Source organism: Fopius arisanus, unplaced genomic scaffold (genome assembly GCF_000806365.1).
Source record: "Fopius arisanus strain USDA-PBARC FA_bdor unplaced genomic scaffold, ASM80636v1 scaffold00090, whole genome shotgun sequence".
Classification (NCBI taxonomy): Eukaryota; Metazoa; Arthropoda; class Insecta; order Hymenoptera; family Braconidae; genus Fopius; species Fopius arisanus.
In genome coordinates this window covers 236,000-255,860 of record NW_011887829.1, presented here as the reverse complement: position 1 = coordinate 255,860, position 19,861 = coordinate 236,000, and the positions used below count along the sequence as shown (strand labels likewise).

At 38.6% G+C, this 19,861-nt stretch overlaps 4 protein-coding genes across 5 annotated transcripts in view; 2 read left to right on the top strand and 2 right to left on the bottom strand.

Annotated features, from left to right (window-relative positions):
* The first annotated feature begins 1,001 nt into the window (after positions 1-1,001).
* LOC105270543 (hemolymph lipopolysaccharide-binding protein) lies at positions 1,002-2,755 on the top strand. Its single transcript, XM_011311566.1, has 3 exons — positions 1,002-1,414; positions 1,545-1,682; positions 1,752-2,755. Exons 1-3 carry the CDS (start codon positions 1,105-1,107, stop codon positions 2,078-2,080), a joined length of 777 nt encoding a protein of 258 aa, XP_011309868.1. The 5' UTR covers positions 1,002-1,104; the 3' UTR covers positions 2,081-2,755.
* Positions 2,756-2,832: 77 nt separating this feature from the next.
* Tusp (WD40 superfamily protein Tusp) lies at positions 2,833-8,090 on the top strand. Of its 2 annotated transcripts, none has more exons than XM_011311564.1 (11): positions 2,833-3,094; positions 3,158-3,325; positions 3,401-3,583; positions 3,668-3,941; positions 4,009-4,277; positions 4,377-4,465; positions 4,525-4,659; positions 4,737-7,149; positions 7,253-7,420; positions 7,495-7,607; positions 7,822-8,090. In XM_011311564.1, the coding sequence occupies exons 1-11, from the start codon at positions 2,999-3,001 to the stop codon at positions 7,847-7,849; spliced, it is 3,936 nt and encodes a 1,311-aa protein (XP_011309866.1). In that variant the 5' UTR covers positions 2,833-2,998; the 3' UTR covers positions 7,850-8,090. The 2 variants fall into 2 exon arrangements, with proteins under 2 accessions (XP_011309866.1, XP_011309867.1); XM_011311565.1 differs by having other exon boundaries at positions 7,495-7,647.
* Positions 8,091-8,186: 96 nt separating this feature from the next.
* On the bottom strand, positions 8,187-13,477 carry LOC105270541 (probable multidrug resistance-associated protein lethal(2)03659). The gene is made up of 6 exons (XM_011311562.1): positions 13,402-13,477; positions 12,723-12,933; positions 12,525-12,635; positions 12,258-12,392; positions 11,751-12,178; positions 8,187-11,672 (listed from the first exon to the last, which is right to left on the bottom strand). The coding sequence occupies exons 2-6, from the start codon at positions 12,794-12,796 to the stop codon at positions 8,326-8,328; spliced, it is 4,095 nt and encodes a 1,364-aa protein (XP_011309864.1). The 5' UTR covers positions 12,797-12,933; positions 13,402-13,477; the 3' UTR covers positions 8,187-8,325.
* A 1,291-nt stretch (positions 13,478-14,768) lies between these two features.
* LOC105270540 (angiopoietin-related protein 2) overlaps positions 14,769-19,861 on the bottom strand; it is a 37,367-nt gene continuing 32,274 nt past the window's right edge. The window contains exons 6-10 of the mRNA XM_011311561.1: positions 18,558-18,689; positions 17,532-17,719; positions 16,925-17,068; positions 16,256-16,380; positions 14,769-16,176 (exon numbers count right to left, since the gene is read on the bottom strand). Of these exons, the coding sequence (XP_011309863.1) occupies positions 16,073-16,176; positions 16,256-16,380; positions 16,925-17,068; positions 17,532-17,719; positions 18,558-18,689 (693 nt within the window). The 3' untranslated portion in view covers positions 14,769-16,072. The remainder of the gene's footprint in view (positions 16,177-16,255; positions 16,381-16,924; positions 17,069-17,531; positions 17,720-18,557; positions 18,690-19,861) is intronic.

The following is a 19,861-nucleotide window of genomic DNA, read 5'->3' as shown; positions in this document are numbered from 1 at the left end:
TGCGGGGGGTTTAAGTGACCCCACCACCATCGTAGTACTGCACCCCAAGAGAGGGGGTGCGCCACAGGTCTGCGCTTCAGCCGATCGATAACTGCCTCAGTAGCAGTCTCGCTGTCAGAGGGACTGTTGGTATTAACTGAAATTTAAAAATTTTCAGAAGTCAGTTTTCAGTAAGTGACTCCTAAAAATTTTTTAATTTCAGTGAATACCCCCTCGACGTTCATGTTCCCCTGATATTTTTTAAAAAATTTTGAATTTTTCAATTTCAGTGAATACCTCCTCGACGTTCATGTTCCCCTGATATATTTTCAAAAATTTCGAATTTTTCCATTTCAGCGAATACCTCCTCGACATTCATGCTTCCCTGATACTTTTTCAAAAATTTTGAATTTTTAAATTTCCGTGAATACCAGAAACCTCATTTTATTTTAAATTTATTATATATTATATTTTATATTTATTTTAAACTAAACCAAGACTAAATTTATTATATATTATATTTTATATTTATTTTAAACAATATTTAAAATTCAAATCCTGACTAATCATTTATATTAAAAATCGAATTATATCACTTTTTCAAAAATAATTCAAAATACTTCACCAACAATTTACCGAGACAACATAAATTAATCATTCAACAATAAATTAGTCCTAAATATATTTCGCTGGGCGAATCGTATTAAATTATTTCAATACAAATAATCTACATATTCAAGAGTGAATAGAATTTTTTCCATTATTCTCACCAAACTTCTCACGTAAACCTAATAAATTCATTAAAAAAAAAGTAAGTATCGTAATCAGTATTCAGTGATAAGGTGATCACATAGTGAACAACGCGGGAATATGTACATAGCTATAGAATGTCGAGGACAAGACCTCAATTCCGAATTTCAGTAGACAGAATTAATGCCAGGAATCCCCCATATTATCAAGTCTATTTGTCAAAGGTCATAAATCTTTCCTCTATTTTACATTTGCTAATCAAGAGTAATTAAATGAGTGGGAGTAACGGTCAACAGTGGTTACATATTAAGTGCAAAATAATGAGTGATTTCATCAGTTCTCTCCTGGATTTACAAGACTAAAATTTTCGCCGCGATGATTAATAATTGCAATACCGGTTTAATAGTTATTGTACTCTTGATCGCAGTCGGAGCTAGAGATATCGCAGGTCAGTGTCCACCAGTTGCAAATGGATTTATCGTGAATTCGCTCCAAGGTAATGGATATAATATCCGATCATCACAAAATCCGAATGAATTTTTCGTTAATACTGCCAATGGACTGGAACTTCGCGTAATTATTGGACAGAGTGGATTTTTAATTAGTGGAAATGATGCTAACGGCCGTAATTTGACTGCTAATCCAGGACCCTCTGGACAAGTGGAATTCGTTGCTAATGCGACAGGTAATTTCCTAAGTGTATTTCAATTATATAATATTTACGATAATAACAATGAATTAAATAACGATAATGATAATGAAATCATCAGGGAATTGGAATATATAAAAATTATAAAAAATATAAAATCAATTAGGCTCAGGTGAGAAAAAACTCTGCGAGGGCCAGTCCTTCCCCGCAGGCTACAAAGTCACAATGGGCATTGGGGCCCATAAATACTATAAAACCAAGAAATCCTGGAACGACGCCCGCAACACCTGCGTCAACGACGGAGGTAATTAACAATTCTTTTGTCTTTAATTAATTTTATAAAAAATATGTGAGAGTTAATATTAACGTACAGGTCACCTCCTTGTAATTACTTCGGACGCTGAGGAAAAAGTTATCTTGAACATGGTGAATGCCGCCGGGGATTCGGATACATGGCTCGGGATTCATGATCTTTTTGTATTCCGAGATTGGGTGACGATTCAGGATGTGAGACTCAATGCCACTGGATACGCCAGGTGGTCACCAAGAATCGTACCAAATCCAGATAATTACGGAGGTAATCAGCGTTGTGTGCGTTTACTCAATACCGGAGGAATGGATGACATTCAGTGCACATCGTCCATATCATTCGTCTGCAAAATTCAATGCAACAAATGTCTCGCGAGTCCAGCGGTCAATTAAAAATATTTACATCTCCCAGATATCTTCGTTCTTACAGTTAACTATCATCAATAAATATTCAGTCAATAATAAAATAATCCACTCGTGGGTCCATTATAAAAAAAATAATGTCCGATTTTAAATGTTTTTTTTTCACTCAATTGACGATGAATTCTTTATTTCTACTCGGGTAGGGATAATTTATTTATTTACAAGTACTGGAAGTTGGGGTTGTTATCAGTGGATGTAGTACTCGATGAGACCGTGAGAGTTCGCGGTAAACTTGTAAGGACGTAATCAATACACACCCCCAACTCGGGGGAGGCAGCTTTGGCACGTTTCACCTGGGGGTGTCGTCACACCCCACCATAAGACCCAACAGTTTCGATAAATTCATTTTTACCAGTGGCTTTGTGTTGTTCGCAACTCTCCATCGCTATCACGGAAACAATACCGGATATTACATTGAAGTTACATTCAACCCCCGATAAATCATCCCCAATCGTTCACAGTGACGTCTGCAACATGGCGTCATTCATCTTTCCAATGAAAATCGTAACTCCATTCTTATCCGAGTGTATTGACAATAAATTTTAATTCCCCAATATCGTTAATTTCTAGGAACAAATTGTGCACGTTTAATTCAACTGAAAGTTTTGAATAAATAACGTATATAAAGCTGTTATGAACATACAATCACTGTGTTTTCACTCTATCATTAGGATAATTAATGGGTGGGAGAGGTTGAGAAAAATACAGGGAAGATGATTTATCCGGGTGTTCGAAACAGTCTCGAGGTGATGGTCTGATTTAAACTCCCAGTGATAGTGATTTTATCAGAGTCGTCAGGGATATGTTGAATTATAGAAACGAATAAACGATTCGTTATCGCGATATTATAATTATTTTCATGGGCTCGTTAATGAATGGTGGAACAAAATGCATCTGCATTTTGAGAAGAACACCAATGCCAAATGCGACTGCAATATTCTGTCACTCAGTTGGATGGGGAAGGTGCCGGATGAAGTACCTGAGGTGATTATTTTAATTATTATTTAAACAATCGACGAGATATCGGTGAATTATCGATTATTACAGGACGAGGGGTGGACACTGAGTCGTACGAATTATTATCAAGAGGGATGGCTTGCTACCGGAAATGCAAGAGGTCTTGTCGGTGTGACTTTCACAACATCCCATTGTCGCACCAGAAATGCGGAATTACCATTACGCGCTAATTATAATCTCCGAGGGCACCAGAGTGAGGTAGACCTCTCACAGAAATCATTATGTATGAATTAGCGGCAGCTCACGATTTATTTTACAATTTTATTTCAACAGGTTATTCTTGTAAACTGGAATGAGCCCTATCAAAAATTGGCTTCTTGCGACAGTTCCGGTGTCATATTTGTTTGGATTAAATACGAGGGAAGATGGAGTATAGAATTAATTAATGATCGTAGCACACCAGTTACGCATTTCTCATGGTCACACGATGGACGAATGGCGCTGATATGTTATCGGGTAATAATATATTTATTTCCATTTTTTTTTTGTATTTTTGGGATTGAATTATTTCGGAAATTAATTTATTTACCTCATCTTCAGGATGGATTCGTCCTGGTGGGGAGTGTCGCAGGCCAGAGGTATTGGTCATCAATGCTGAATGATCAAGCAACGATCACCTGCGGTATCTGGACACCAGATGACCAACAAGTGTATTTCGGTACAACTGCAGGACAATTGATCGTCATGGACGTCCACGGGGCGATGGTCTCCGAGGTCCAGCTGTCAGGTGGAATTACATCGATGGCATGGAGTGCTGAGAAATTTAAAATGGAGGAAGGCGACGACGATCTTTCCGGGAATATTATTCAGCACGGTAATCTATGTTCACTGATTAAAATAATCACCTGATTTAGGACTTTAATCAATTAAATTCTGAGCAGATGAGAGACGATACGTTCTAGCTGTGTGTCTTATCGACGGGAACATCATCATGCTACGCTCTTATGACGATGTCTCTCCAATCACCATAAAGACCGGTCTAAAATCACCTCTACACGCCGAATGGAGTAACTCCAGGAAATTACTAGCTATTGCTGGTACTAGTGATCTAGATGCTGCAACTAGAAATCCCCAGGAATACACGAATGTTCTCAAATTTTATTCAGATTCAGGCTCGCTTGTTTACACAACTGCAATTCCTTACACTCAGGTAAACCATTCATTCATTCATTCATTCATTCATTTATTCATTCATTCATGTAATTACCATTGCAACACGAGTGCGTATCATTGATAAAATTATTGGCAGTGTCAAGTGTCAGCGTTGACATGGGGTCACAATGATCGACGTCTCTTCGTTGCAACCGGGACACGCGTCCATGCCGCTTGGGTATCCAGGTAAATAATATAATCAGAGCAATGAAGAATTCTCTTGAATGATCAATTGAATTTTCCAGACGTGTTGGATCACTTCAGCTGCTCTCTAGATTGGCCGTCAGAGCAGCTCTGAGTCGTGAACCTAGTGTTGATCAGCTTCCTCTGCCTCCCAGACTGCGCGCTTTGGTGGCGGCTCTTTTTGCCAATACAATTCGGTAATTAAATAATAATTAGATAAATATCTCACTGCTGGGCAGTACCTTGTGAACTTGCGTTTCCCATTTCCAAATAGATCATGCGTACCTGAGCCACGAGAATTGAGAAAATTCGTTTCACGTCCACCAGTCACGGGTGGTAGACTTCATTGTACAATGCTGAGACATGCCGGTGAACCAGCGCCTTGCTACACGCTTTATCTCGAATATCTCGGTGGTCTAGTCCCACTGTTGAAAGGCCGTAGAACAAGCAAAATTCGACCGGAATTCGTTATATTTGATCCACAGAGTCATGATAGTATTCACATGCCCGATTATAATTATCAATCGCCTTCTTTGAGCGATGGCTCAGACACCGAGAGAGACACAACTGATAGTTACGGCTCACCGAGAAATAAACGAAAATATCGGCGACGGCGTGACGATAGAACGAATGATGAGACTGACGATTTGACTTACATAGATACATTACCCGAGCACGCAAGACTGGTTGAAGTAACATCGAATATTTGGGGAACCAAATTTAAAATTCACGGTCTAACTGATTCAGTACCTGCTAATTTGGGTCAAGTAACATACCGCACATCGCTACTGCATCTTCAGCCAAGACAAATGACACTAGTCATGACAGAGTTGCGGGATGATTTGCCACCAGGTCCAGATCCAAGTTTCAATCCAAATTTATTCTCCGAGGACGAGGAGGAGACGTTCCAAGAGTCACAGAGTGTAACGAGAAAAAGCTCAGAAGCATCACCACCACCAATAGCTCCTATGACACCACGTAACTCACGGTTGAGCATTAACCGGCCAAAATCACAAGTATCTAGTCAATTTATAACGCCCGATGCACTCATGTCACCTGTCCTAGCGCAAGCAGATAGTTACGATGATTTCTCATACATTGATGTGCAAGATGTTATGGATATGGGTGATAATGTGAGAGCAACGTCGAGCAATCACCGAGCGTCTAGGCATCATCCACCCAGGTGCTGTGATGTGCCCGCTTTACAATCGCCAAAAAATTCCGTTGCTCCAACCCAAACGCTTATAGCGACGTCCAATTCAAATACCGATTATTCCAGCAATATTCAACGAGTCAAAACAGCACTCACTGATCAACAAGTGATGCGGAAGGAATTGGAGAATAATAAGATCAATCAAGCTGATGAAAAAATAACTTTAGCTGTCACTCAGGCCAATATTATATCTACGTCCATGCAGAGTGGACAGAATAGCGCTTTACGACAAAGTTCGATAATAACGGGACACAGCTCACCGTCACAAGTTTATTGGAATTCATCGAGTGTCTCCGGGCCAATGCTACCCAGTTGTAATCAACTTAATTATGTTAATGTGAAGATTAATCACAAGCCGCATTCCAATTCTTCGTCATCCAACTCTCAATCATCATCGGCAATAAATTTTTCGAAGAATGTCATTGGCTCGCCCAATTCGAACACACCCACATGCTCACGTCAATCGGTTAATGTTAATTATCCCTCCACTTGTAGTCAGTGCTCACCTAACAAGCGAAAAGAAAAAACCACTGGATGCTGTGGAAAATCTAGCTGCAGTGCAACGAATTCTGTGACGTCAGGAAGGAGTGATGAACTGAGATTCATTGATGAAGAGTCCAGGGAAATTGATTTTGTCCAGACGTCGGGGGTACGTCGGACCCCAACGGTCGTCAGTATTGGTCCGATGTGTCCACCGTTGGATCCAATTATCAGAAGCTGCAGTGTTGGTTATCTAGATATGGTTGATACTCAAATGATACCCTGTGATGTTGCCCTGAAGATGTTACGAAAAGAAGCTCCAAACAAGAGACTTGTCCTGGTGTCTAGAAAGACTAGGAGGAGAAGGAAAAATAAGGGGCACGAAATCAGTCAACAGTGTACGAAATTAAAATTAAAAACTTGTGGAAAGTCAAAGAGTTTGGACTCCAGTGATATGTTCCCGAGTACTGAAATTATTTCTCTACCGCCACAGCTTACACAGCACGCAGAAGAAACAGCTGGTCAAATGACAGAGGTATTGGAAATTTCTCACGATGAAAGTTACCCTGTGGCTCATTGCTGTCCAGATCCACCGGACGCTGAAAAAAATCGAGAGGACAACAGTGATCGGAGAAAGAAAGACAATTACTCCCTCGGTGAAGCTAAATCCAGTGGTTCCTTGTCATCATCGTTGGACGGTCTTGCAGCAAGATTACGTGACTTCGATGATACTCACAGTTTACCTCCCCTCTCGCCCCGTCTCACCACGAGACTTCCTCGCAGCTCTCCAAGCAGTCCAGCTCCATCGAAAAAAGGAAAAAGACCGGCCTCGGCGTCACCAATACGACGCAGACTCTTATCGAGCCCATTATTGAACAGGCGAAGCAGAAAAAGTCGGGGTGAGAGCTCCGATGACGAGGGCCAATGCCAGGATCAAGCATCGAGAAGCTACAGAAATTTGGAAACCTTCCAAAAAGCTCAACTCCGACAAAAGGTCCTTCAAACTTTCTCGCATCTATTTTTGTAATCGCTCTATTTATTTCAAAGTTATTCAACCAATACTCGGTCAAGTATACTCTATATTCATTGTCTTACAGCTGAAGCAAAAAGTTATTGGTGCATCGGGTCATAAAGCCGAAGAGCTCGTGATGCATAATAAAGCCCCAATGTGGAACGAGGCCAGTCAAGTTTATCAGCTTGATTTTGGTGGTCGAGTTACTCAGGAAAGTGCGAAGAATTTTCAAATTGAATACAGGGGAAAACAGGTGCTTGTTTTTTTTTTTAGATTCAGCCCAGTCTGACTGATCAGGGATAATGTCACGTGTTCTCATTTGATTAGGTCATGCAGTTTGGACGAATTGATGGAAATGCTTATACTCTGGATTTCCAGTATCCATTCAGCGCACTCCAAGCTTTTTCCGTTGCTCTGGCGAATGTTACGCAACGGCTCAAGTAACCATCAATCTTCTCCAGTATCTCATTCGATTTATATGTACGGATTTGGTTATGATTTCATCTAATTCAGTTTGCCAGAGGAGGTCATGAGCTAGAATACTATGGCCGCGCTCATGACCTTCCAAATCGTTACAAAAATATAAAAAATCGTTGGATCTGGGAAGGAATGAATTTTAACAGCTAGAGACTCATTTTTATCTTTCAATTTCAGGTCCATTCGAAATTTGGAGTACGAGTGAGTGATTGTCTCGTTAATTCAGGGGAATCCATAACGGTCTCAATCTGGAAGGAACGAATTTTAATCGCCCGATCGAATTTCTATTGTCATATTTCAAGATTACGTCTAAATGACCGTCCAGTGCCATTCATCACTACGGCAACTGCTTCTTCGTTTATTTATTTAATTGCATAATTTGTATAGAATTGGCGTCTGTGAAGCGAGAATTTTTTAGTTAAAATACATGTTTATCCTTGTTTAAATAATTCGAAAATTCTTTCTCTGTCCTCAGCCAATCAGAAATATCCTCCCACATCAATCATTCATTACTCATTAAATGACCAATTAATTCACCCAAATCAATCCCATTTAATTTCACCATTTTCTATCATTACAGATTTAATTACAATTCTTACAGTAATCAAGGATCATTAATTCTAACAAACTTAACGATAAATAATAATTTACATGTGAAAATTAATCTTGTTGCTAATGAAATTATGATGATGCATCTTTTATATGAATTTTCTGAAATGACTGTTTAGCTATTTTAATCAAATTATCGCTCATGGCATATCCTGTTTTTTTCACAAGAGATGAAAATTTCCCTTTTTGATTTTTGAGTAACACATAAGGATGGTCAAATTCAACAATTTCACCATTATCCATAACAATAATTTTATCACTATCCATAATAGTATTTAATCTATGAGCAATGGTAAGTACCGTACACGCCATAAATTTTGACCTAATGGTTTTTTGGATGAGCATGTCGGTGTGGGGATCGACATTAGCCGTTGCCTCATCCAACACGAGTATTTTGTTGTTCCTGAGAATAGCTCTAGCTAGACAAACCAATTGTCTCTGTCCAACACTGAAATTGCCGCCTTTGTCCACGACTTTGCTGTGAAGACCGTCCACTTCTTTGATCACCGATTCCTTCAATTCGACTTGTTCCAGGGCCGTCCAAAGGGCAGCATCAGTGAAATCCTCGAAGGGATCTAAATTCTTTCTCAGTGTACCCGAGAACAGCACCGGCTCCTGCGGAATTATAGCAATGTTCCGTCTTAAATTCTCTAAACTAACCTTAGCAGTATCAACTCCATCGATTTCAATGATTCCTTCAACCTTCATCAGTCGAAAGAGGGCTGATATCATTGACGATTTTCCAGCACCTGTGCGTCCAACAATTCCGACTTTCTCCTGTGGTTTTACCACAAAATTTAGATCTTTTAAAACAGGAGGTGCATCGTCGCTGTACGTCATGAAGACATGCTTGAAAACGATGGACCCTTCGCTCGGCCAATCGACAGTTTTCGAATTCGATCTGTCGATTCCACTCTCCTGCTTGGTGATTCTCTTAGGAGAATCAATTGGGCCTGATGTATTCTCTGGAATCAATGACGAATACTGCAGAACCCGCTCAACAGACATCATTTGATTAAGCACTTCAGCGTATTGACGAACCCCCCATTGCAGCAAACTCGTTATCGATGTAATCGAGGTGATGGCAAGTCCCACTTCGGGCCCACCGTATCCACTGGCAAGCAGCAATCCAAACGTCACGATGATCGTCAAAACCCAGCAAAAAACATCAAGAGCAAATCCAAATGCAGAACTGGTTGCTATGAACATGTACCAGGCTGAGCTGTGACCGTCCTGAAACCGATCAAATTCCATTCTCAACAGCTCCTGAGCGTTGAATGCTCTGATTGTCGTTAAACCACTCATCGTCACATTGAGGTGAGTAAATACTGGTGCATTCATCACAGCCTCCAATCTCTTGAGGCTTTTACTCGTTCTCACGTACACTTTGGCGATCCAGTAAAGTACGTACGTGATAACGATGAATGGAGCTATGAAAATTGGATTGATATTGCACGTTATTACGATAACACCGCAGGTTATCATCATGGCGATTGCAGCATCCTGCAGAGTTTTCGGTAAAAGATCGTCGATTGCGTCGATGTCCTTTGAGAATCTGTTGAGTATTCGGCCGCTTGGATTTTTACTGAAGAACTCCATGCCACTTCTTATCAGGGCGCTGAAGGCATTGTCGTGCAAGCACTGACTCGATTTCATACACGTCATGTAGAAGAGGATCGATTGGGCCATGCCGAACAGAAATATTGAGAAGGTTATCCCCGTGTACGTGTAGATACCTGTGTAGGCGGGTTCAATGTCGTATTCGTTGATGTAATTAGAATTAGAATTCTTCAGCTTAATGAATTCGTTGTAGCGATTCTCTTCGGCACTCACTAATTGTGGAAAGAACATGTCATAAGCTGTCACTGCGCATTGGGTTGCAACCAAAAGGATTGACACTATCACTGGTAAAATCCAGTTGCTGCTGCTCTTCAGGTAGTTTATGAAAATTGAACCTGCTACACTCCCTCGTGATGTCTTCTCAAGGGCGTTTGACAGGTGCATCCCATTTTCATCGTCTTCGGATGCTGCATCATCACCTGGTGCATCAGTAAATGGAGCAGCAGCTGTTGCTGTTGGGACAGATGTTTTTCTTTCGGCGTCATCGGGATTACTATTGTCAGGATCAGATTCCGAATTGCAGGCTCCGAGATTTGAATATTCTGGACGTGCAGCGAGGAGTTCATCGTAATTTATGAATTTCTCAAGTTTACCGTTCTCCACCAAGAGAATCTCGTTGGATCCACTGATATATTGCAACTGATGAGTCACTAGGACTCTCGTTGTCCCTTTCAAATACTTCTCGATGCACTCTTCAAACAGGTACTTGCCGACTTGGGTATCGACAGCGCTCAATGGATCATCGAAAATATAAATACTCGATCTTCGATAGACAGATCTTGCTAGATTTATTCTAGCCTTCTGTCCACCTGATAAGGATGTGCCGCGTTCACCGAGAGTCGTCTGATCTCCAAGGGGGAATTGAGCGAAATCACTGGATAACGCACAGACTCTCACAACTTCCTCGTACCTTTGAGGATCGTATGACTGCCCGAAGAGGATATTCTGGCGAACCGTTGAGCCAAATATCCAGGCTTCCTGACTCGCATAGCTGATGCTTCCGTTGATATCTACATGACCTTCAGTGATGAGCATTTCACCGAGAATCGCTGATATCAGAGAACTTTTACCCGAGCCAACAGCCCCAATTACCAGGTAAACTTTTCCTTTTTCAATTTCACAGTTAACATCTTGTAAAGTATTTTCCGTTGACTTTTCGTCCCATTTTGATGATAAATTCACTAGCTTTATGGGAATACTTGTTTTATCCTCAGGTACATACTTCTCACATCTGTCCCGATTTGAAATCTTCCCAATCAATCCCTCCGGAGGTATTTTATCAATCTCCCTATCAACCTCAGTGACTCCCGTCTTCGATATTCGTTTGGACATTATCGCTTTCTGCGAGCTCCAACTGATATCCGTCTGAAATTCCTTATTGGCTAGAAAACCCTCCAATCGTTTCACTGTAACGAGACATTGGGCTATCTCTGATATCCCCCGTGAGAACATAAACCCCATCACTTCAGCGAGAACTGAAAAGTACGCGAAGAACACGAACACCTTCTCCGTTGACAATTGCTGGCCAAACAAAATCATACCGACTAGAGTGCAGTACAGAGCGGTGCGCGGTACAAATAGATAAAGTGTCATGAAGGCTCCATGAATCCACGAATTTTTTCGGATAATGTTGAGCTCCAGTTTACGAATTTGCGCTATCTTCTGGCAAAATGGCTTCTCCCAGGCGTACATCTTTATCACTTGAACACCAGATATTATCTCATTCATAACACGCACCCGTTCATCTGTCTTGACTGTAGTTTCCAGGCGGAATTTTGCTGACAGCTTGCCGGTGTAAGCTGGAGAAAACATATATTGAATAAATGAAATCATAATTATAGCCTTGGAGGAAGATGAATTTTTGGAATTGGATTTACATTGGATTGGTACGATGATGGATATTACTGCGATACCGATGAGACCACTGTAGCCAGCCTCTGTCCATAAAAAATATCCAACGATAATCGATGCTAAGGGGGCTGACCATAAATAGTGAATGAACACCAGTATGAAATCAAATCGATTGACATCATTGGCGAGGAGATTAACTATCTTTCCGGGTGTTGTTTCACTCAAGCTTGTGACATTGAGGCGCAGTGCCTTTCGGTATACCAATGAACAAACAGCAATGTGAATTCTCCCACCAAGGTGAAACACTTGAAACAGCCAGTGATTAGCTGCAATTGCAAATAATGCCGTTGCACCGCACACCCCACCAGCGTACATCAATGTCTCATTGTAGCTGATTTTTCGATCCTCACGGAAATAGCTCAGCAATTGGCCAATCAGCATTGGGGTTCCTAATCTGGTATGCAGGGTAAATCGCTCATTACATATTTGATCGGTATTAAAAAATCGTTGTGCAAATATTTGGAATCATTTACCGGAGTAGAAATTCATTTGTGATCTGCAGAACTCCCAGCCAGATCAGCTCCCACATGAAACATCTTACTAATACTTTTGTTAGACTCGGCGGTCGTGAATGCTTCGATACATTCTTCAGCTCTTGGTTCCAACACCTATTTTTTTTTTCATTTAAGATTCATGAAAATATCATGGATTAAAATATTTGAATGATTGTGGCAATTAACGACAATTATTCAAATTTTATTTTATATATTTTCATTGACATTTTGAATTAATCGATTTACTTCTCTAGTCGATCCCCTAGTACAGTTGCTTGATCGTATGATGGTGGATCGTACAGATCCTCTTTTCCCAGAATTTTTGTGTAGCCCAATTTGAAGAATCGTATTGTCCACCTTCATCGGACAATAAAAATTTATAAAAATTATATTAATAATACTATTCAGCACTGTTATGCAGAAAATTGTCCGGTAATCACTCACGTCCAGAATAAAACTCCAAAGAAATTACTGGATTCTCGAGGATTCGGATAACTAGATTTTTTTGGATCAGCCATTGCGATCGATCACTCGATACAGAATTTATATAATAAACTTTATTCACTGTTATCAACAACTAATGCTTCTGTGATCACCACTTCACGGAAATGAAATTTGTTGCTTGTCAATGCTCCACTATCAGGTGACGATTGCCCTGAAAAATATTATAATACCTCGTGGAACAGATAGAATCTCTAGCTAACGATTGAAGTAAAGAATAGAGATAACGAATGATTATGTATTCAAAACTACACATGCTGAGAAGGATTATTTTTAACCGATAATTCGGTAACATGAGGTCATCGACCCCCCCCATTATTATTCCATAGTACTAAATACAAATACAATATTTTGGGGAATTCATTTCTGTCTAATAATTCCATTAGCCTAATTTTTTTATCGGCGTAGCGTTTTTAATTTTTTCTTTACGTTGCCTGTACTTTATTTTGTGATTTATTTGTGGAAAGAATTCAATACGCAATCGGTGAATCCTACTATGTTCAATGATTCTAGTATTCACACGATTTAATGGGGCTCGAACGGTCGTGTGATGATCGGAATTCGTGATTAATGCGAATGAAAGTTCATTCATTCTCAGTGAAGTATTTTTTTTATAACATACTTCGAGAATTTCTGATTTGAAATATGGAATTGCGCTTTTGTGGTTCACTCGCGGTGACTGGCACGAAATCTCAGAGAAGACTGAACACTTCAAACGTCTCGACAATTCATAAGTGTAAAATACACATACATCTTGACGGGCACATAACAAACATTCTGAGAGGAACATCTGTCCTCAGACACGTGGCGGGTTAATTAATGATGATTAAATCAGGTCCCACAGGGCCAGAGGAATTTTAATTTCCGTACTTTCATGACGAAATTCTAAAAGTCAAGGCCCTCTTTCTCGATAGGAAATTCCTCACATCGGAGATCATTCGCCTTCAAAAACAATAATCCCCTTCCCTTAATTTTTTTAATGAAAATATTTTTAGTTACACGTGAGCATGAGTAACGCATATTTTATGTACAGTGAGGAATTTTCATTCTTCAAGTCGATATGGTAACCTAGAAGGAAGGAACAAAGAATATGAAACGTATTCTTTATTTTGCCATCGGTTTGTTAACAATTGTTTGAGATATCGCGGTCTTTTGAGTTTTTTTTTTCAACGCGGAAGTCTACGACTCCCAATGCAAATGTCAGCCATGTTGTCCTTTGTTGCGTGATATTTTTACTAATTTCTATGATTCCTCTCGACCCGCATCTTTGACTAACTCATACTTCTCTATTGACCTGATAGGCCTTAGAAACTTGTTGATCCACTACAATTACAGAATTGATTGATACTGATGCGAGAATTCCTCGCGTCTCCATTGACGCTAGCCCAATCACAACATATCGCTATTTTTCCTTGAATTATCGTTATCGTTGACATTGAGTTTTTCAATTAATTGGCCATGAATAACCGTGAGAGCCGTTGAAGATGATTTTCTTCCAATCCCCGATGATCCGCTCCATCCACAGACGATCATAATTTATGAAGAGAAAAAAAACAAAAATACTTCATGAAAATTTTTTTTTTCTTCCATGAAATTAATTCACCTGTAAAAATCCAACATCTCTTCAATTTTTCTGCTATCATGATAACAATTGGAGAAAATTTGAGAAAAGTTTACAGTGTATTTTGATAAAATTTGAATAAAATTTTTTGTAACCGGATAACAGAATAATTGAGGAGTGATACGACGTCGCCATTTTGTCGGGCGCCTTGTCCGCGTTAAAAATGGCGATAACCATCGTAAAAATGCGCACATCAGTTTCTGGTATCGATATTATTCACCGATGATACACGAGAATTTCCAGTAACAGATTTCTACTTCACCAGAAAGACTCGTACATATTCCCTTCAATTTGTATCTGTCAGGTACCGCCACATGAATCAGAATACCAGGTAATATAAATAACAATTTTATTTAATAATTGCAATTTCCAATTGTTTTCCCTCGCTGGAGTGCATACGAACTGTCATTCCAAGAATTATTACTTTATTTTTACAAAAGATACATTAATGGCTCTTTTTACAACTTAAAAAAAAAACAGATACTCATTGCGTGCTTATGTTATGTACAAATTGCAGTTAAAACCGATGTTAAAAAATATAATTTACAATTTAGAGCGTTATTCCATGATCCAAGCGTGTCGGATTCTTTCATAACATTACGATGACACAATTGGAATAAAAATCCTATTGCATAAATTTGGTTTACACGCGTAATTTTCAATGAAATGACCAATTGATTTTTTTTTTATCGAGTATTCGTGAATATAATACGATTTTTAGAATATACATAAGGTATTATTGCTTCGCATGCAATCATCCAAGGATCTGGTAATTTCAATAAATCAATGAATCCTCAAAAAAATGGCAGAACAAGGGCGGTCCCTATTTTTTAATATCAATTTTAATTATTAATTTTATCATTAGCGATCCTTGGAATGCGAGTCGAATGGACATTGCATCGTCGTCCCATAGCCTTATATAGATCCTCTAACTTTCTAAAATTAAAAATTAAAGCAAAAGTTGTGAATGTTATCCAATTCGCGGGGTGATAATCAACAATTTAATAACGATTATGATACACTGAGGGATTATTTCACACGCCAAGACAACTGGGAACTCGCAGTGAGTCATTGAGATATTATTATTTTTGAGGTTTTATCAAAATATTATGATCAACAGTCGGGAGAGTGTGCGGTTACTCCCTCGCCATTTTTACGATTTATTTTCAAAACATCCTGATAAGTCTGAGCCAATCACAAAATATTCGGCCTCGATCTAACCTAATCTGCAAAATCGACTCCTCCCAGTCGACAAATGGAGGATTAAATTCCAGATTCTTGTCGCCATGATCTAAAAATTAGTCTCAAGGACGGATTATTTTCTATTTATTATCATAATTTATGAAGGCCAGACTCGAATAGATTTTAGCTTTTTTATCTATTCAATCTGACCTGAGCAATGCATAAAAATAATGGAATGAGGAATTAATTAAAAATTATATGCACGCGAGTTCCCAGTTATTTCCATTTTCTTCCACGAATCATTGATAAAAGGAGAAGTTAATCTAGAAATTATTCGTTAGATCGACGTAAAAATACTGAATATTCTTCGTATTCCTTCGATAAATTCGGTCCGTCAAATTGGAATCAATTGTCATGGCAGTTTCGAAGAAATTATCAAAATTTCCATCCTCTGAATTTTCACCTCGTCCGCCTGATTCGAATAATTTATTTATGCCTGCGATTGTGATGTTGATACTAAGCTCCTGGGTTTGATCATCATCGTGGCCTTCTTCAAGGTGTAATCCCACCCTCTCCAGCGGAACCAGACGATTCCTGTGATTATTTATTTAAAAAAAATACAATGGAATCATTGAATTCTGGATTTTAGGGACTCGTAATATCATCCATTTACCTTGCCGAGCAGTTAGATCCTGAGGATCATGGAGATAGAGTCCATTGAGTCCTCTTCCACAGGATTTCCACCACCAGCCGCCCTTCAGCATCGATGCGCAATTCAAAGACGATCGATCGTTATCCCTGAAGGAAAAATAATGAAAATTCAAATGGAAACATGTCAAATCTCTCTCCAATATTTCTCTCAATAATCCATAACCTTGAGAAATTTTACAACTGACAATGCAATGGCATTCCCCCATAAATCATCTGTTAAATAGTTACAACGCAACGAATTCCGAGTACATAAAATTAGCAATGGCACAACAGTAGCGATAAATCGATGGGATTTAAACGAAACATTTATGCGAGTCTATTATCCCATACACTGGAGACCTGGGAATTGAGACTTCATGTACAATAGATAGAACTCTGGTCTGTCAGCCACGAATTATTACGTTTTACACTGTGGATTATCACAACAATGCCCCAAGTAGCTGAAAAAAAAAGGTCTTGCATATATTTCCCCCTGTCAGTACTTTCTTCATTGCGTAATGAGCCTGGAGGACGTCCTATAATTTCTCCAACCCCGGAAGCCAGACTAAGTCCTGGGGAATTGATTCTTTCGAATCAATAGTCCAATCCGATGTTCCATTATTGAATAACAAATAAAATAATAAATTCTTACCTGTTGTAGGTGGAGAAGGGACTGTTGTTGGAGCCATACCAAGGATCATTCAATGAATCACCAGCATTTCCCTCGTACCCGTCAATCTCTAGCTTGTAATAGTCTCCCTCTGAGTATATTTTGAAATGGGAGTACTGCGCGTACCTGAGGTCATGAATTTAAAAAGATGGGGATAAGTACTTTGTCGTTTTGGTTGATAATCAATGCGTGGGAAAATTTTATTGGCTCATTGTATTCATTTTTTAATCTTGCAAATTGTATCACACACGATGATTCCACCCCGAGTGGGGAAAGTATAATCACTGGTGACTTTCGAGCCTCGTATAAGTGACTCCAGGCGATGAATCCATCGTCACACATATACATGCCTCAAACAACCCAAAAATAAAGATAAAAATAATCGGTTTCACGTGTAACACAGACTGGCGTTTCGCATGCTACGATCTCATTTATCAAAAACCTGATCTCTGGCTGTGTTATTTATGTAATAAAGGCCTCCTTCGTTCACAACTTCACCACCTTCCTGGATTCAATGCTTTTCAATTCTTTATCATTACCGATTGTCCGTGCAGCGCCAAATAACTAGAGTAAAAATCTTTCTCTTTACCTTTTATTGCCTTCGAAATCTTCCAGCTCGACTCGCAATGAATAATCCTCATTGTTCGTTAACATGTAGATATTCTCATTCCCTAGCCAGAATTCTCTCGCAGGATCACCAAATCCATTTTTGTAATCAGCCCAGTCTCGATTAAAATTTTCTCTCGGCTCTCCAAAGTCATCGCGTCTTTGAATCACCTGGAAATTTCATTGGCCAATAGTAGAAACTTTGTCTAAAAAGATCTAGGTCACTCGATAATCGCCACTAATTTCGGATGCTGCGGATTCCTCGGGATAAAAAAAATTGTCATCGGATATATTTTTTCAAAATTTTCAAAAAATTTCTGGGAAACTTTTCAGATTTTTTATTTGAAACATTTTTTTTTGATGTTTTGACAAATTCTTTTGAAAAAATAATAATAATTTTTAAAAGGAGACGAAGATATTCTGCGGTAGGTAACTATTTCACCTAGGCAAATATTTTTTTTCTTACGCATTATTACGCGAATAACCTTCGGACAAGTTATATCCCACTGCGTTCCACAAAATGCAAAAATCCCTTTCACCGATATACTTTTCCAACTGCGGTATATCAAAGTAGAACGATTACGTTTTTTCAATGAATGGAAATACATGACAATCAGTTGCAATAATATAAAGCCCTACGTCCTCATTAATTAATAAATTAATCCCTCCAGGAGAGATTTCAAATTTAATTCCATATTTTACCAGCAGAAAAATAATTAAAAATTCCATTTTGTAACGCGAAAAAAAAAATGACACAATTTCACCCACACCTTGTACTCGTTGAGAAATATCTCGCTGTACACTTGACAATTACATGAATAATGCCACTAGAAATAACAACAATCGTACTTTCAAGGTTGTCGAATACTCGTTAAAAAAGATAATCTGTTCCCAATTAATTTTTTTATTTATCCGATGACTTATCGACATAAATATTCATCCCAGGATTCGATGGTCGATAAACCGTGTAGTTATTTAAATAAATAAAATGATAATTCGGAAAAATTACCGTCCATCCTCCCTCAGCGATTTCTTGCTCACAGAAGACTTTCAGGAACCAATAAGTCGTACCTCGGATTTGAAGATAATACACACCACTCTCCCTCATTCCTGCATTGAGTAAATCAACGCAAGAGTATCCCTGAGAAAAATAATAAATATCTAACAATTATTACTAAAATAGAAAGACATCACGAGGAATTTTATAATTTTCCTACTGCAGTTCAATCCACTGACATATCAATTCTGACAATTAAATCTTATCGGGTGGAAGGGAAATGACGTACGAGATAAGAATCGAAGAGCGGCATAAAACGTAAAGGGGAATATAAATTTTAGTAACTGTGTGTAAAGAGGAGTCTCGGACACGTGATATCGAAGTCGATCGACACGCGCGGAAATTTTGCGGTCAGATACAAAGTCATGCCCATGGGTATATGTTTATTAAGAATATAAATAAATAAACGGAAAACATGCCGCCCTCCGGCTCTTTCTCACACGACACAATCCAGAAAAACCGAAGAAACATCTTTTTATTATTTATTTTCATAAATTCCCAGGGCAATATTGACTCCAGGCGAAATTTCTATTTTCTCATCAATCTTTTTGGCTTCACCTCCATCATTTTGTCATTTTGTCTGATCTGTCAATGAATCTATTGATAACATAAATGTCTCTATACTTTTTTTTATTGGAAAATAAACGGTTTATTGGTTCTACTGTTGTGACCAGAAGGCAAAATTCCCGGAGTGACAGGTACCGTCATGACTTTCTCCATTAGGACGTCAGAAAAAATTGATGGGTATGAAGAATGACAATACGTCACTATCGCAAGAAGAAAAATCGATGAAATTCAACGGAAGCTGCTGTCCAGTGATATTCAAGAATTTTTCAAAATAATTCTTTATATAAATTATAGACTCTATTCCCACAAAACTTTCGACTTTTTGATTTCACTCCGGAGATCCATGAAAAATTATTCATCGCCACAGAAAAATTGATCATTTACAAGATTAATACCCAATAATTTTTATTTTCAACTGATTAATTATCCGAATTCCCCCGATTTTTTTAATTGATGGCTTTTTTCAATAAATCGTTTATATGAATTAAAGAGCCGTTCTCATTAATTTTTTTAATACTCTAAATATTTTCCAGCGATCAGTTGCAAAATTATAGATAAAAAAATGAAAAAATGAGTGTAAAAAATGAAAAAGAGGATTTTTCGAGTGCAGTTGACGGTTTTATCGTTAAATTGATCCACAAACATTTTATTCAAGCCCTCGATATGAAATGAAAGTTGGCATTTTGAAT

What these genes read in the sequence shown, in the direction of transcription:
- LOC105270543 (XM_011311566.1), top strand. Translation starts at nt 1,105, where the DNA reads ATGATTAATAATTGCAATACCGGTTTAATAGTTATTGTACTCTTGATC. An exon ending in ATTCGTTGCTAATGCGACAG is followed by an intron (nt 1,415 to 1,544) that starts GTAATTTCCTAA and finishes AAAATCAATTAG; the next exon opens with GCTCAGGTGAGAAAAAACTC. An exon ending in CACCTGCGTCAACGACGGAG is followed by an intron (nt 1,683 to 1,751) that starts GTAATTAACAAT and finishes ATTAACGTACAG; the next exon opens with GTCACCTCCTTGTAATTACT.
- Tusp (XM_011311564.1), top strand. Translation starts at nt 2,999, where the DNA reads ATGCATCTGCATTTTGAGAAGAACACCAATGCCAAATGCGACTGCAAT. An exon ending in TCCGAGGGCACCAGAGTGAG is followed by an intron (nt 3,326 to 3,400) that starts GTAGACCTCTCA and finishes TTATTTCAACAG; the next exon opens with GTTATTCTTGTAAACTGGAA. An exon ending in AAGCTCAACTCCGACAAAAG is followed by an intron (nt 7,150 to 7,252) that starts GTCCTTCAAACT and finishes ATTGTCTTACAG; the next exon opens with CTGAAGCAAAAAGTTATTGG.
- LOC105270541 (XM_011311562.1), bottom strand. Translation starts at nt 12,796, where the DNA reads ATGGCTGATCCAAAAAAATCTAGTTATCCGAATCCTCGAGAATCCAGT. An exon ending in ACAAATGAATTTCTACTCCG is followed by an intron (nt 12,179 to 12,257) that starts GTAAATGATTCC and finishes CCTGCATACCAG; the next exon opens with ATTAGGAACCCCAATGCTGA. An exon ending in CATCATCGTACCAATCCAAT is followed by an intron (nt 11,673 to 11,750) that starts GTAAATCCAATT and finishes TGTTTTCTCCAG; the next exon opens with CTTACACCGGCAAGCTGTCA.